The sequence below is a fragment of the Apis florea genome, unplaced genomic scaffold, assembly GCF_048593485.1.
Source record: "Apis florea isolate Af1SG1 unplaced genomic scaffold, ASM4859348v1 contig_2293_pilon, whole genome shotgun sequence".
Lineage (NCBI taxonomy): Eukaryota > Metazoa > Arthropoda > Insecta > Hymenoptera > Apidae > Apis > Apis florea.
The window spans coordinates 5,698,212-5,712,265 of NW_028256554.1; the positions used below are offsets into that span (position 1 = coordinate 5,698,212).

Genomic DNA, 14,054 nt, shown 5'->3' on the forward strand with positions numbered 1-14,054 from the left:
AGAGATATTATTTTTCTTTCTATAAATGAGATGCGATACGATAAATTACGAATGACTTTGATGAAAGTCTTCGAGACGTTCCGTCAAGGCATCGGTCATGAAGTAATTTGCATTCAAATGCAAACAATGACGAGTGCTAAAAGAGGTAATGTCCGTGAACATGTGCTGCATGGCAATGCAATTTTTCTTTTTTTCAACAAATGTACGGAAGTGCAATCGAAAACAATCCTTTTTATGCATTGTTAAATTCTTGAAATAAATATAGTAAAATATAATCGATCAAACGACATAATTATAATATATATATATATTTATTATAATTCATTGAAATATTAAATGGATAAAGGTAAACGACACGACTTTACGTAATAATATAATAAAATATTTCGAAACGATTCGAATTCCTGAAAAAAATATGATTTCACACTCGAATTAAATTAAACTTTGAACGGATGATGAACCCCGATTAAAAGTTTACATTTCATACGACTTCACGCAATAAAATATCTAAAAAAAAAAAAAAATTGAAAAAAACTTAATGCATTTATATAGTACATTTCAAAGGTAAAAATCAAAACGCACGTCATTAACGCACGATGCGCGTTATCAGGATGCACGCTATCTTCGTATAATGACACGATAAAGCTCGTGCGATTCTCTAAGTATCAATTTACATTGAGAATTACGCACGATACACGAACAACATTTCACCGAAGCTAGTGGAAAAAGTCGAGGAATAGGGAGGGTGAAGGGAGGTGTAATCGTACGATATAAAGCGAAATGGCCAGGCGCGAAAGATCATACCGCATTGCTTTGCAATTATGCAAGACGACCAGAATTGCGTGAGTATGCGTGCATCGTTCTAAGTATCTACTATGTCCATGGCCAACGTGTTACATATACCACAGGTGCAGGAAACGCATGCCTGTGGTCTTAAACTATGCCTTATCAGGACGTGAGTATCGAGAACTGAGAAACGTGACCTGACACAACCTTGAATGATAAATCAAACATTTCTCAATGGAAATAAAAAAAAAAAAAAAAAAAAAGTATTCTATTTCTTTGGTGTTGCTTTTATTTTTTGGTTTCATTGGTGAAAGTTGATTTATTGATTTTTCTATTGTTCATATGCATATGTTAAATTATAATTGATATTTAAGATTTTGTTTGCATCCATGAGAAAATACACGAAGAAAAATACATAAAATATCTAAAGTGAAATATAATAATTAGAAAATAAATCAAATTTTCTTCACCTTTAAACGAGATTTAATTAGAGACATGCTTTATTCTTCAAATATGTTACTTTGAATATTTCCTATCTTTTTTTTTTTTTTTTGTATATCAGTTGCATGTATTCTATAAGTCTAATAATAAATGCATAAATATTTGCAATCTAGTTATATTTTTTTAAAAATCAAAAATTTAAACTTGATTTAACAACAATTAAGTTTCAACTAAATTTCCTTTAACTTTCGATTCCACGATTACCGAGGATTATCCGAATGCTTAACAGACAAATTCCAGGTATGCCACGAGTTTTCCCGAGAAAAACCGACCGATTTTCCATAGCCTGGAAACCCTCTTCCCCCCCTCTTCCCTCTCCCTCAAAACATTCCCAACTTAGTTGTGCGTTCGTCTGGTTCTGGTTATGTGGCGCAGGAAAAGAACAGATTGGAGAAAAGAAACTTGCCGCGAAACTGTTTCCTAGATAACCGAGAAAATAAACCGGCAATGGCCTCGTTACGATCGGCGACGATTTCTCGCGATCGCTTCCCGCATTCCCTCGACTTCTTTTTTACGTTTTCCTCGCATGTGTGTGTGTGTGTGTGTGTGTGTGCGCGCGCGTAATTATGCGCATTCGCAACAGGAAACGCGTTACGATACTAATTGATAAGCGTATTGCATCGGCATCCGATGAAAGAACGAATATCGATCAACGAGGAATAATTTTGTTACGTAAACCATCCGATCGTTTACCCGATGCGAGATCGAAATTATTTTAATTTTACGCTGTGACGATTAATACGACGATTTCAAGTAAGGAATGATTCGAGGACATTTTCTTTTTGTTTTTAGATTTAATTGAAACGAGGTTGATTAATTAACGAGTTGATGTAACGAGATTTCGATGATTCTGATTTTCTTCTTCTTTCTTTTGTTCGATTTATCATGGCAGATAAAAAGATCGTGATTTTCTCGGAATTATTACTATCGTTAACGAAAAATGTTTTGATAAAATAAAAAGTCTGTTTAAAAAAAATTAAATTGACCTTCGTTTCATGCATCTACTCACGAGGAATTAATAACAACAATATGCATCTTTTGATACTATTTTTGTCTGAAATATTGTTCGAGAAAACGAGATGAGATATTTTGTATCTCAATTTCGAACAGAAAATATCTCGAGGAGAAAAATTAATAAAAATAAGGAAACTTAATGTCAGATCAATAAACATGATAAAGGAACAAAGTTGATTAACGAATAGTTAAAAAGAGAAATGAATCAATGTCATAAATGTATTTTTCAAAGAATAATAATTCAATGATAAACCACTTCATGAGAAAATCTTGGACAACCTCGTTTTCCAATCAAAACAAATAATCCTATTTGTACTCTTAATATCTAAGTTTCTCCTTCCCCATCACTTTCTCCTCTTCGAAATTAAAACAATAATTCCGATTACCAGACGAAACGTTGCTGAGAATAAATCTTAACGTGAATTGAAACTGAAACAATTCGATCAGATTTTTTCTTTTTTTTTCACAATTGGCAGAAACCCGCCGTATCGGTTTCTCTTTCTAATTGCATACTTCCAAGTTTTAAACTATTGAACGCGCATTCCTGCGGAACAAAAGATCGTTCACCCTCCTCGATCAGATTTCTCTTTCGATATCTGGGAATTTTAGTGGCGTCGTTGCTCGCGTATCGAAATTCGAAAGCACTTTCTTTCTTCCTCTTTTTTCCAACCAAGTTGAGAACGACTTTCATTGACAGTCGCGGAATGGAAAAAAGAAGCGAATAATCGTCGATAGAGACGAGCAAAAACGTCGATATTAACGATCTATCTTTCACGGTTCACCGAGCTCGAACTCTTCGTTTGCAACGTATTTATGCAGCGTAATTATGCAGAAAGTATGCAAATGATCCGTGGAACGAGACATATTAATTAAAAGGTAGATGGAGAAAATTTTCTCGCTTTCTTTTTGTCGGTATTTTATCGAAAGATTTTCTCTCTCTCTCTCTCTCTCTCTCTCTCTCTCTCTCTCTCTCTCTCTCTCTCTTTCTATCTATTCCTCGACTTACAATTATGCCTAACGCGTGAATGGCATAATTACGGTGGTAAAGTAAAAGAAAAGAAAAAGAAAAAAAAAAAGAAAGAAAATTTATCTGTTCGAGCATACATCTTGTACGAGCAAATTTTAGAGAAAGTAGGAAAGTAGTGACATAAATTCTCGAGGTTTGCAATTTACAAGATGGGACGATCAATTTCGTCTCTTTGTAATTATTGACAAATTGATAACTTTGTTGCACGTGGGAATATTTATGGCTGATATCTCATTTCTCTGTGTAGAAAATAATCGATAATCGTTGTCCCGTTCTTGCCAGAATTTATAATAAAATACACATGTCTCATCGTGAATACGTGGACGAAATAAAATGTAAATTCTTGATTACGATAAAGGCAAATTTACGATATCGGATGACTTCACTCGTGATTTCCTATTTGTACGCTGCTATAAACTAAACAGCAATTGTGCCAGATTTATGAAAACGATCGTTTAAACAACCGAGTAATCAATTTCCTCCGATTATTTGTGCATTTAAATGTGAAAATATTCAATCAGTTTGTAAATTGATTGTAGCTATATACGATAAATAATGTGACGCGCAATTTTAATTTTATTTACCAATATTTTGAATATTTCCCCCCCCCCCCCTCCTTCTCGGATGATTAAAAATTCCGATATCACGGTTTAAATTCTGATGGAATTAATATCGATTAACATGGATTCGTGCAGAGAGAGAAAAAAAAAATTACGTTAGTGACACGTATAGAAGATTGGAATTCTAGTGTTAAATAATCGAATATCCGGAACGTGTCGAATCGCAGTGCACACCGCGGAACGACATATCGAAATTGTTCGTTTTACCACAGATTCGAAACAGATTCAAAGAAGGAAATTTCTACTGGAACCGTTCGTATTACGCCGGACACGGTGAATCATCTATTTGAACATCCGGTAAAAGTCACGAGCACATACGAGCGCCATTGTCGACAGCAATATGAATATCCTTCTTTCATCAAACTTGAATAAATTGTGTGCGTGTATTTATCTTCATTAATATATATATATATATGTATGATCCATTCATTTCGACATTTCGTTTTGTTCATTGCGAGACCAACGTGAACTATCAGCAGAACCAGTGAGACCGTAAAAATTCCTATCTTAATATATCTATCTCTCGTGAAATAAAAATAATAAACTTATAATGGATATAATGAAATTTTGCGCCTATAATCATTTTCTTGGTTTCATACCAATTTTAATTTTCCTCGCTCGCCAAGGATTATTTAAGGAAAAAATAGAAACTTTTCAATTATTTCCTCTCCAGCTTTGGAATAGATTCTGCATATATTTAATTTTCTATCGTAACAATCGTCAAGATATAGATGTGCATTTCAACTTAATATATAATCGTAGAGAAGAAACATTTCATTCGAAACTTCGATCAATCACGCAATATCCCAAGCAAAAAATCCGTACTTATGCAATAAAATCCTTTTCACGATTCGAACAAATTTTGAAGGATGAATTTTATCGACAATAACGATCCATCCTTCAAATCGAGCAATAAAGTATCAATTTAAAATAATTATCTCGATCGAAGATAATTCTCGACATCCGAATAATTTACCATTCCTATTGCATGATCGTTCTTCTTTTTTTTTTTTTTTACGTAATTCAAGGCCTTTCCTTGTAACGTAATCGAAAATAAAGAGGATGGAGATCGTTCATGTCAACGCGGAAGATTATTGAAACGTGTCTATACAAGTAGTTACATGTACAATCTCTTACGGTTAATTACATGAAAACTGGATCCTTTGAAAGTTCGACTAGCAACCTGTTGCTCGTGTTTCTGCGATCACCTGAGCACTCGCATTCTCGAATGAATCTATATAGAATATATATGATCCGTATCCATGAAATTCTTGCCTCAGTTTCTTGCGATATTTAAGAGAAGCGAACATTCCTCCTTCTACTGTTTCAAACTATTCAAACCGTTTTATCGTCGTTTGTTTCTTCGAACCGTTCTATATATTTTTAACAATTTATTTTAATAAATAAATTCGAGGAATTGTAAGTTTAATCGTTGCTCGAATAAAAGTATTTCAATAACACTTTGACTGTTTTAATAATACATTTTTTTTTTTTTTTATTGATCGACTCGATATCATTTTCAAACAGTTGTATCTTACATTATCTTTATCAAGGATGCTAATATACAAATGAATTTTTATTTCATTTGATAGTTCTGAATAAATTTCTCAAAGAGATGACAATATTGTTTCTTGCAAAGATAATAAAATATCTGAATTGTTATATTTTATTTTTGCATTCAAATTTCCCTGTTAAAACTCGACTGCGGCCAAATTCTATTTGTTCTGCTTAATAGAAAGTAATTTTTCTAACGTTCTCTCTTAACGTTCTATAGAGAGATCTACAAATAGAAAAATAGATGGTAAGCATTTACTGATGAGTGAAAATATACGTGAATTAATCGGTATGAATATTCTATTAATGCGAATGTATGGACTGAAAGTTAAATATTCAAACGGACGTTGAAGAGTGGAAAGTGAAAACAGAGTTAACAGAGATTTTCCTTTTTTTTTTTCTCTCTCGCTTTCCACATAATTAGAAGAATATGTAAGAACAAATTCGAATAAAAATTTTCAATGTTTTTATAAATTATTCATAAACATTGCGGTAAAAGCGTGCAACACGCGATAGTATGCACAATGCACGTGAATTATCCATTTTGATTAAAATTTAAATCTTGTTATAGTTTGAATCGAATTCATTAGGAAAAGAAAATTTGGCATTGAGCATTTAGGCGATTTACACAATGTCTAAATTTGCCAATGCCTATTTTTAAGATTTGGAACTTTAAATATGTTTAATTCAAGATATAGAAGAAAATTTGGCAATGCATATTTAAACGATAATGTCTAAATTTGTTTCTTGTGAAATAAACTATGAATTATATACAAAAAAAAAAAAAAAAATGAAATAAAAATAAAGTAACACAAATTTTTATAAGATAAAATTAAATTGTAAAAATCTAAAATTAAGATTTTTAAAGATTTAAAAATTTTCCAAATAACATTATGTGAAGTTTACTTGGACAATGAAATTTAATGTTTAGTTGATAATTTTTTTTTTTGTAATATGTTACTAAAAGTGATAAGAAAGAAACTGTTTCCATTTTACGACTCCACATGAATGAAAAATGTTAGGGTATCTTATCTTGTTTCATTCATGTACATTTCCGTAGTTTCAAATAAGGAAATACAGAATGTTTCAAAAATGTCAATTAACTCTTTATATATTGTTATATGATTTATAAAATAACATAAATTAAAAATATGATTTAATTATATCGATATGATTTTCAAAACAAAACGCCACTGTAAAATGATATAATTGCAAATTCAAAATTAGTAGTAGAAGAAACACGTGTTATTTTTGATCAAGTACATTTCTCGATGTGTGAAATGTCGTGTTAGATCTTTGATTATAAAATCTGTCTATGTTACGTAAAGCACATAACGTGTAATGCGGGTCAAATTGCACACCGAAAATCGAGCACGTATGAATGCAACGGTACCCTTTTAACATTTACAGAGCACGTTCTAAGATGTCACTAAAAATTTTCTATACGTACATATGTAAATCGTTTGAAATTTTAGAACGAAGATAATATTAGATACTTTTAAGCATTAAAAATGAATTTAAACATTCTGATTTTTAATTTAATCGTAAGTATTCTAATAAGAAAACAAACGAATATAAAATTTATGCTATATATGCATATAAATTTAAAACGAATCTTCACTTAACAATAAATATACGAACAAGAAAATTTGTTTTATAAGAAATCAGCTTAAAATTTTTTCTATATAAATAAAAGTATATCGGAGAATACGCAATGAACTAAGTACATAAATATTTGAAATATTCTATAAATGTAAAATATTAAGAAAAATCAATAAAGCATTCGATCGTAACAGATCCAAAATTTTTATATTTATTATATTTATCACGTGGAAACAAACGTGATGCTAAATCTTATGATACACAGAAGAAAACTCGTAACGAGCGCGTGTATAGAGGAGACCCATCACTACCTGTTGCAGAGGAGGCTATAGTAGAAACACAGCAGGATCCCCGAGAGGTTCACATTCCAGAGAGGAAGGACGAGAGAAAGAGAGACATGCGCCGGCACGCATCGTTTACAAGTGAAAAGGGCTCTTTTAGGTCTCGATTCGAGAGGACCCGGATGCCTGGTCTTTTCGAAGGACTGTATTGTTCGTGGTCGAAAGCGCAGCACACTCTGGAGACCACCTTGGCGGAATATTTCTACTAGCGAGATTTGAGAAAGCCTAACCTAACCTCAAATTCGCGAGATCGTGATGGAAAAATAATGGCACTCACCTCGACGCTCGTTCCTCCCACGTTATTTTCCGTGTGCAACAGTGCCTTCTTCATTCATCGAATGCTCGTTTCACAAAAATCATCGCACCATGCTTGTGTCAAAACACTCCGCTACACTCGCCTCACCACGGCGCATAATGTGCACTGTTTGAAAAGATCGCGGTTAAAGCACGTAGGAATTCACTGTTCTCTCGATCGGGACTACTTCGCATACGCTTTCAAAGATGCGAAAAACCGCGCGCTCGTTTATATTCACGTGGGTTGCGCAGTCTCAGAAAAAATTCGAAACGGGAACGACGACAACTTCGACTTCACTTCGAAACGAAAGATGAGTGTGACAGAAACACTAACCGATGTGTTGCCGTTTGACCTGTCTCTAAACTGACCAATCGCCTTGCAGGTGGTATACTACGATGTATCGCGGTGAATAGTGGGGGAGAAAACGAGAGGGAAAAAGACCACCTGACGCGCAACCTTTTGGGGTCTGGCAAAAGATCGAATGGGGACCGAAGGGGGTCTTACGTTGAATACTTGGGACCTAATCTTATGAACTAACCAATGGTCGGTAAAGGAAGAAGTCTGTTATTGATTTAAAAAGAAAAATATATTTTTAAAACAATATTTTTATATCAATAGAAATTATTGAGAAATATTAGAGAAATTAAGTAAAAAAGATATCAAATCGTAGCATAGCTCTTGAATGTATAAGTTTTATGGAACAAGATAGACAAGGAGAGTAAATAATGTGAGAAGGATAGAGATAAGGTAAAAATATTGAATTCAGCGCCATCTCTAGTGTGCCGCAAATGAAACACATAAAGAAAGGATAGTAAATATAATAAAAAGGATAGAGATAGTGTAAGAATTGACCATTAGCGCCATCTCTTGAATTCCAAAGGCACTTCTTTATACAAGCAAGAATTGATTAGCAGCGCCAGTTTTTCTAAATGTACTCAAGAGATGGCGCTACGAGTTAATTTCTATCCTATTTCTGTCCTTTTTCCACTATTTACTGTCCTTTTTTACGTGTTTCATTTGCGGCACTCTGAAGATGGCGCTGATGTCAATATTTTTATTCTATCTCTATCCTTCTTCCGCTATATACTTTCCTTGTCTTACTTTTGGTGTGTGATCATAGATAAAATTTTTTTATATATTTTTCAATATATTATTTTCTAAATTTTTTTTCATGTATTGTAAATAACAATGTTAAATTATATTATTTTTAATTGAAAGAATTTTATAAATTTACAAATTTTATTATTTATTTCCATTTATATATTTTGCATATTCTTAAAAATATATAATATATATTGTATTTTAATTAGGAAACATGTAATATTGTTATGTTATGTTATTAAGTGTATTAAAACAATAAATAAGAAATAGAAAAAATTTAACTATATCCTTTGCCAAATTGAGGTTAGTTTAAAGCTTAACCTATTCATTGTATTTACGCAATGTAAACACGGAAAGAAATATATTCTTTTTATATTTATTCCCAAGTGTTAAGTTTATTGTTGATATATTATTATGACTATACAAATGTTTAAAAAAACTCTATTGGATTTTAAATATAACAATAATAATTTTATTAAATGTTTTCGTTCTATTTATTATGTTTCCGATGCACATCTATCTAAAAATTTTTTTTACAATAATAAGATATTAATAGGATATCTTTCAAATAAACGAAATTTATCGAATGTGAAAAATACTTATTTGCATCGACATTCAGAAATACATTCAGAAATCCTTAAAAAACCATTATTATGTAATAAATATATTCCACAAACCATAAGAATTCCTACTAATCCTATCGTTACTAATAATAGTAGAAAGTATTCAAATGTAGCTCCTAAAATTATAAATGAAGTTGCTGCATATAATAATGGAATTTTTCAAATGATTTCTGAAAGCTTACCTGTGGAATTGATTACAGAAGCTTTAAGATTGATGCATTATCAAACAGGTTTACCATGGTGGGCAAGTATCATGCTCACTTCAATTATAGCAAGAACAATTATAAATCTGCCATTAAATGTACTTGATGTAAGTATTATTATTATTTGATCTTAATTAATATTCTTTATTTCTTAAAAATGTGTTATGTAATTTTTATCTCAGGTTCACACAAAAGCAAAACAAGAAAATTTGAAATTTGAATTGAAGGAAATTGCAGAGAAAATACAAAAGAAAGTGCAAAGGGAAGCGATATCTTTACAATTATCTCCATACCGTGCACATTATCTTTTTACACGTGATGTATTTATTTATTCTTTTATGTATATAAACTAACTTTTTCAATTTATATCAATTTAATTAAAGAATTAATCTTTTACTTTTTATGATAGTTTAATAAAGAACAGAAACAATTATATATAAAAAATAATTGTCATCCATTTAAAAGTATTGCTATAATATTATTACAAACACCAATATGGATAAGTTTTTCGATTGCAGTAAGAAATATATGTTATATGTTGCCTCAAGTAAATTCTGGTAAATACAATATTTTTCTGTTTAATTTAATATTTTTTTTTTTTGTATTGTAACAAGTTTTAAAAATTTTATTTTATTAGCTACTCTCCAAGACTTTAAAGAGTTGACTACTGGCGGTTTTGGATGGATACAAAATCTCATAGATATAGATCATTATTTTATATTACCTTTTCTATTTGGACTTTCAAACTTAGCTATATTAGAGGTATGTATAGAAATATTTATTGTAATAAATTTACATAATATTAATATCAATATTATTTTTCAGATAAATCAAATATTATTTCATGTAAAAGATTCAAAGTTTAGTAGAATTTATAAGAATTTCTGTAGACTACTTATAATTGGCTTTGTACCATTAATGGCATGTTTGCCATCGGTATGTTATATTTTCAAAAATGAATAATCTAGTTTTTTCTAATATTTATTATATTAAATCGCAAATCAAATATTTCAGTGTTTATCATTGTTTTGGGTCACCAATAATAGCTGTGCAATAGTATATAATCTATTGCTTCTGTCTCCAAAAGTTCGTCGATTAGGAAAAATACCCAAAACCGATTCTGAACTTAGGCGTCCATATACGGAATTGTACAAACGATTATTAGAGAAATTATATTTAAAGAAATTTTTAGCGAAAACAACATAATTATATGTTAACATAGAAGTAAAATTGAACATCTTTTTTCTCATGTCGAATGTATAATTTATTAAAACAGATAATAAAGAAATAATTATTAAAGTATTATTAATAAATATATTAGTGTACGATATTAATTGTAATATTATATATTACGATATTAATATTAATTGTAAAATTTATTTCATCTAATGATTGATCCGCACCTTTGATCTTGATAGAACTAAGGTCGTAAAAATTGTTCCCTTGTTTATGTTTGATTATGAAAACAGAAATGAAAATGACAAAAAAAATTCACTTCTAGTGATAACGCATTAAATCATATTCTGCACTTATGCTTAGAAGATACGTATATATAAAATTCATTTCATTAGCAAAGAACATACTTCAACGAACGAGTTTGAAAGAAACAGAAATCATGGCTAAGTTTTTCGCATTTTTGCTGTGCATCATTCTTTGTGCCGATTTCGTCTGTAAATTAGCAACAGTACGTATATTTCGTATTAATTATAAATTTATTACTGACATTTTAATAATTTGTATATTTTGGCCTAATTTGTGACTAAATTTTAATTGTAATATGGTTATACCGTTTCTTAATATATATATAACAGATTTATTAATTTATACATAATTCAATAATTTTTAGGGAGATGTTTATCCTTATCCAGGCGATTGCTCAAAATATCAGCATTGTGATAATAGTGGTTGTTTTGTCCTAAGTTGTGGCGCAGGGACAGAATTTAATCCAAATATTGGTACTTGTGATTATCCTTTGGCAAATCGGCAGGACTGTAGTAATCGATATTAAAATTTTAGAATATTTATGAAATACGTATAAAGTCATAATGTATATCAAATATACAGTATATGTACATATAACATAAATTTATCATATGATATAAATTTTTATTTAAAAATGATTTTTTTTGAAATGATTATTTTACTTATAAAATTACGATAGAACAACATGGAGATATTTCCATCGAATGTGTATCAAAATACCATTGATAATCATAATTAAAAAGTATATTTATACATAATTATGTAAATAATATGTCTAATAAATATGTTAATTTTATTTCAAGATTTTATAAATAATTATAATAGAATTGTTATCAGCATCTTTACCAATCCTGACAGAACTAAAATCGTAAAAAAACTTTGTCTTATTTTACATATGATTAATTAAAAAATTAGAAATGATGATTACGATGAAATTTATAATCTAAATATTTTTATAGCATTCATCATTTTCCTTATTTATGTTTTCAAGATATTATAAAATCCATTTCATTAAAAAACAAAGTACATTTTGAAGAACGAATTGAAATTACAAGAATAAATAACACAATTACAAGAACAATTATCATAAAATCATGGTTAGTATCAAATTTTCTGTATTTTTATTGTGTATTATTTTTTCTGTATCAGCTTCTGAAATAACAATTGAACGTATATTATAATTATGGAATATAATTTTTATTTTATACTTTTACAAATTTTATTTTAATTTGTGATATTGATCATGTAATTATTCAATCATTATAATTTACGATGTATTTAAATGAAATTTACACTATTAATATATGATATTATCATTATGGTTTAAAATTCAATAATAAGAATTTTTTCATAAAATCGAATTGTAAACGTTTGAACTCGTTCTTGTTTCTCTATTAAAAGAAAATAAAAAAATTCTATAACTAATGTCATTCCTGGAAGAAATATTACGAATTGTAACATTGTTGTTCCAATGAGTATCGTTGTCAATTGCTCATTTAATCATGAATGGCTCAACGTTGACTGTTGCTCGCAAAAAGTGTACTGCAACAATGTACAAACGATCTTCATTCGTGTGTCAAGCAAATCATTTAGTAAAATATTTTGAAAGAAAAAGACATTAAATAAATAATTTCATTCATTCGTTAGAAATTTTTATGCTGTCAATTTAACTGCGATAATTTATAGTCACATTGAGTATAGTGCGTTGTTATATTGTAACAGATATATCAATCAATTTTGCATGCGAGAGAATGACAATTCGATCGTTAATCTTATTGTGTGCATTTTGATAGTTTTCAGAAAGTGAAAGTGGTAAATAGAATTTATTTATTATTAGTAATAATTAATTCATAAAAATGTAACTTCGTTTATATGAAATATAAACGATATCTGGTTTATAGGAACCGATCCAATTCGATCTCTTCTGTCACGAACATCGTGTACATTTCCACCTTCTTGCACATTTCTACTATCGGTAACAAAAGTTATTCTAGAATATTATTTATCATTCATCTCTTAATAATTATTGTTACTTTTATATTACTTCTGGATTGTATATATGTATAATATCAAAAATTAAAATTCTTTTATTTTCAAACATTTTTAATAATTATAAACACGTATCTGTAATCTTTCTATTCATTACAATTCTATCCATTATAATTTTACAATTACATACAAGAAAGGATTGAATCGAGGGGATCGACACGATGTGTAAAGAAATTAAATTTTCTTTAGTTATTAAATATTCTTTATCTTTTATATTCTAACTGTGATTTCTATCATTCTCCACATTCGTTCAAAGGAAGAATTCGAATCAAAGAGATTCCAAAAAATAGTTGGTATGTCGAAACGGCATAGTGCAACGCAGAAAATTGTTTATCCAAGAAGCATGGATATGGATTTGCTGGCTTCGTTCACCGAAGAAGAACATTTTTTGAAAAAAAAAAAAAAACCTTCCTCAGATCGTGTCGATTTAATCATTCTAATTATCACGCATCCACGAAAACATATAACATAAAAATAACGAGATCACGAAGAGAGCGAAGATGTATCCTCCGATTGTATCATTCGATCATTCATCCATTTATCAACAAGAAAAATATAACGTAACAATAATAATAAAATCACGAAGAAAGTGAATCATCGTGCGTGGAATCTCTTATTCCTTTCTTTCCAACTACTTTTCAGCAGCCTCTTTATCAGATCCCAGAGAGTCTGATTGTTGTCAACGAGGGCCAATTTGTTCTCTCTGGAGTCAATTGGCAAACAGTTCTGTGTGCATTCGTTTTATTAACGTGTTGATAAAACCACGCTCGCCTCTCTTCTTTCCACCAAATAAGATCCTCTTTGAACGATCCCATTCTCTCTCTCTCTTTCTCTCTCCTCTACTATCTGCTCCTCT

At 30.0% G+C, this 14,054-nt stretch overlaps 3 protein-coding genes and 1 long non-coding RNA gene across 5 annotated transcripts in view; 3 read left to right on the forward strand and 1 right to left on the reverse strand.

Annotated features, from left to right (window-relative positions):
- Positions 1–8,134, reverse strand: part of LOC100867445 (uncharacterized) — a 95,771-nt gene extending 87,637 nt beyond the window's left edge. The window contains exon 1 of the mRNA XM_086903940.1: positions 7,723–8,134. The gene's annotated coding sequence lies outside the window, so the exon portion shown is untranslated. The remainder of the gene's footprint in view (positions 1–7,722) is intronic.
- Positions 8,135–8,555: 421 nt separating this feature from the next.
- Positions 8,556–10,980, forward strand: LOC100866972 (cytochrome c oxidase assembly protein COX18, mitochondrial). 2 transcript variants are annotated; one of them, XM_086903961.1, is made up of 7 exons: positions 8,572–9,144; positions 9,695–9,774; positions 9,850–9,987; positions 10,077–10,224; positions 10,305–10,429; positions 10,493–10,603; positions 10,682–10,980. In XM_086903961.1, exons 2-7 carry the CDS (start codon positions 9,718–9,720, stop codon positions 10,871–10,873), a joined length of 771 nt encoding a protein of 256 aa, XP_086760087.1. In that variant the 5' UTR covers positions 8,572–9,144; positions 9,695–9,717; the 3' UTR covers positions 10,874–10,980. The 2 variants fall into 2 exon arrangements, with proteins under 2 accessions (XP_003694655.2, XP_086760087.1); XM_003694607.3 differs by having other exon boundaries at positions 8,556–9,774.
- Positions 10,981–11,106: 126 nt separating this feature from the next.
- On the forward strand, positions 11,107–11,945 carry LOC100869231 (uncharacterized). Its single transcript, XM_003694623.3, has 2 exons — positions 11,107–11,351; positions 11,514–11,945. The coding sequence occupies exons 1-2, from the start codon at positions 11,199–11,201 to the stop codon at positions 11,673–11,675; spliced, it is 315 nt and encodes a 104-aa protein (XP_003694671.2). The 5' UTR covers positions 11,107–11,198; the 3' UTR covers positions 11,676–11,945.
- A 517-nt stretch (positions 11,946–12,462) lies between these two features.
- Positions 12,463–13,792, forward strand: LOC147658271 (uncharacterized). The gene is made up of 2 exons (XR_015290879.1): positions 12,463–12,961; positions 13,455–13,792. It is a non-coding gene; the product is annotated as an uncharacterized LOC147658271 (long non-coding RNA).
- Positions 13,793–14,054: the final 262 nt, after the last annotated feature.

Bases quoted from the DNA above. Each gene is read 5' to 3' on its own strand.
- LOC100866972 (XM_003694607.3), top strand. From the start codon at position 9,256: ATGACTATACAAATGTTTAAAAAAACTCTATTGGATTTTAAATATAAC. The intron at 9,775-9,849 runs GTAAGTATTATT...TTTTTATCTCAG, and splicing joins TGCCATTAAATGTACTTGAT to GTTCACACAAAAGCAAAACA. The intron at 10,430-10,492 runs GTATGTATAGAA...ATTATTTTTCAG, and splicing joins CAAACTTAGCTATATTAGAG to ATAAATCAAATATTATTTCA.
- LOC100869231 (XM_003694623.3), top strand. From the start codon at position 11,199: ATGCTTAGAAGATACGTATATATAAAATTCATTTCATTAGCAAAGAAC. The intron at 11,352-11,513 runs GTACGTATATTT...AATAATTTTTAG, and splicing joins TCGTCTGTAAATTAGCAACA to GGAGATGTTTATCCTTATCC.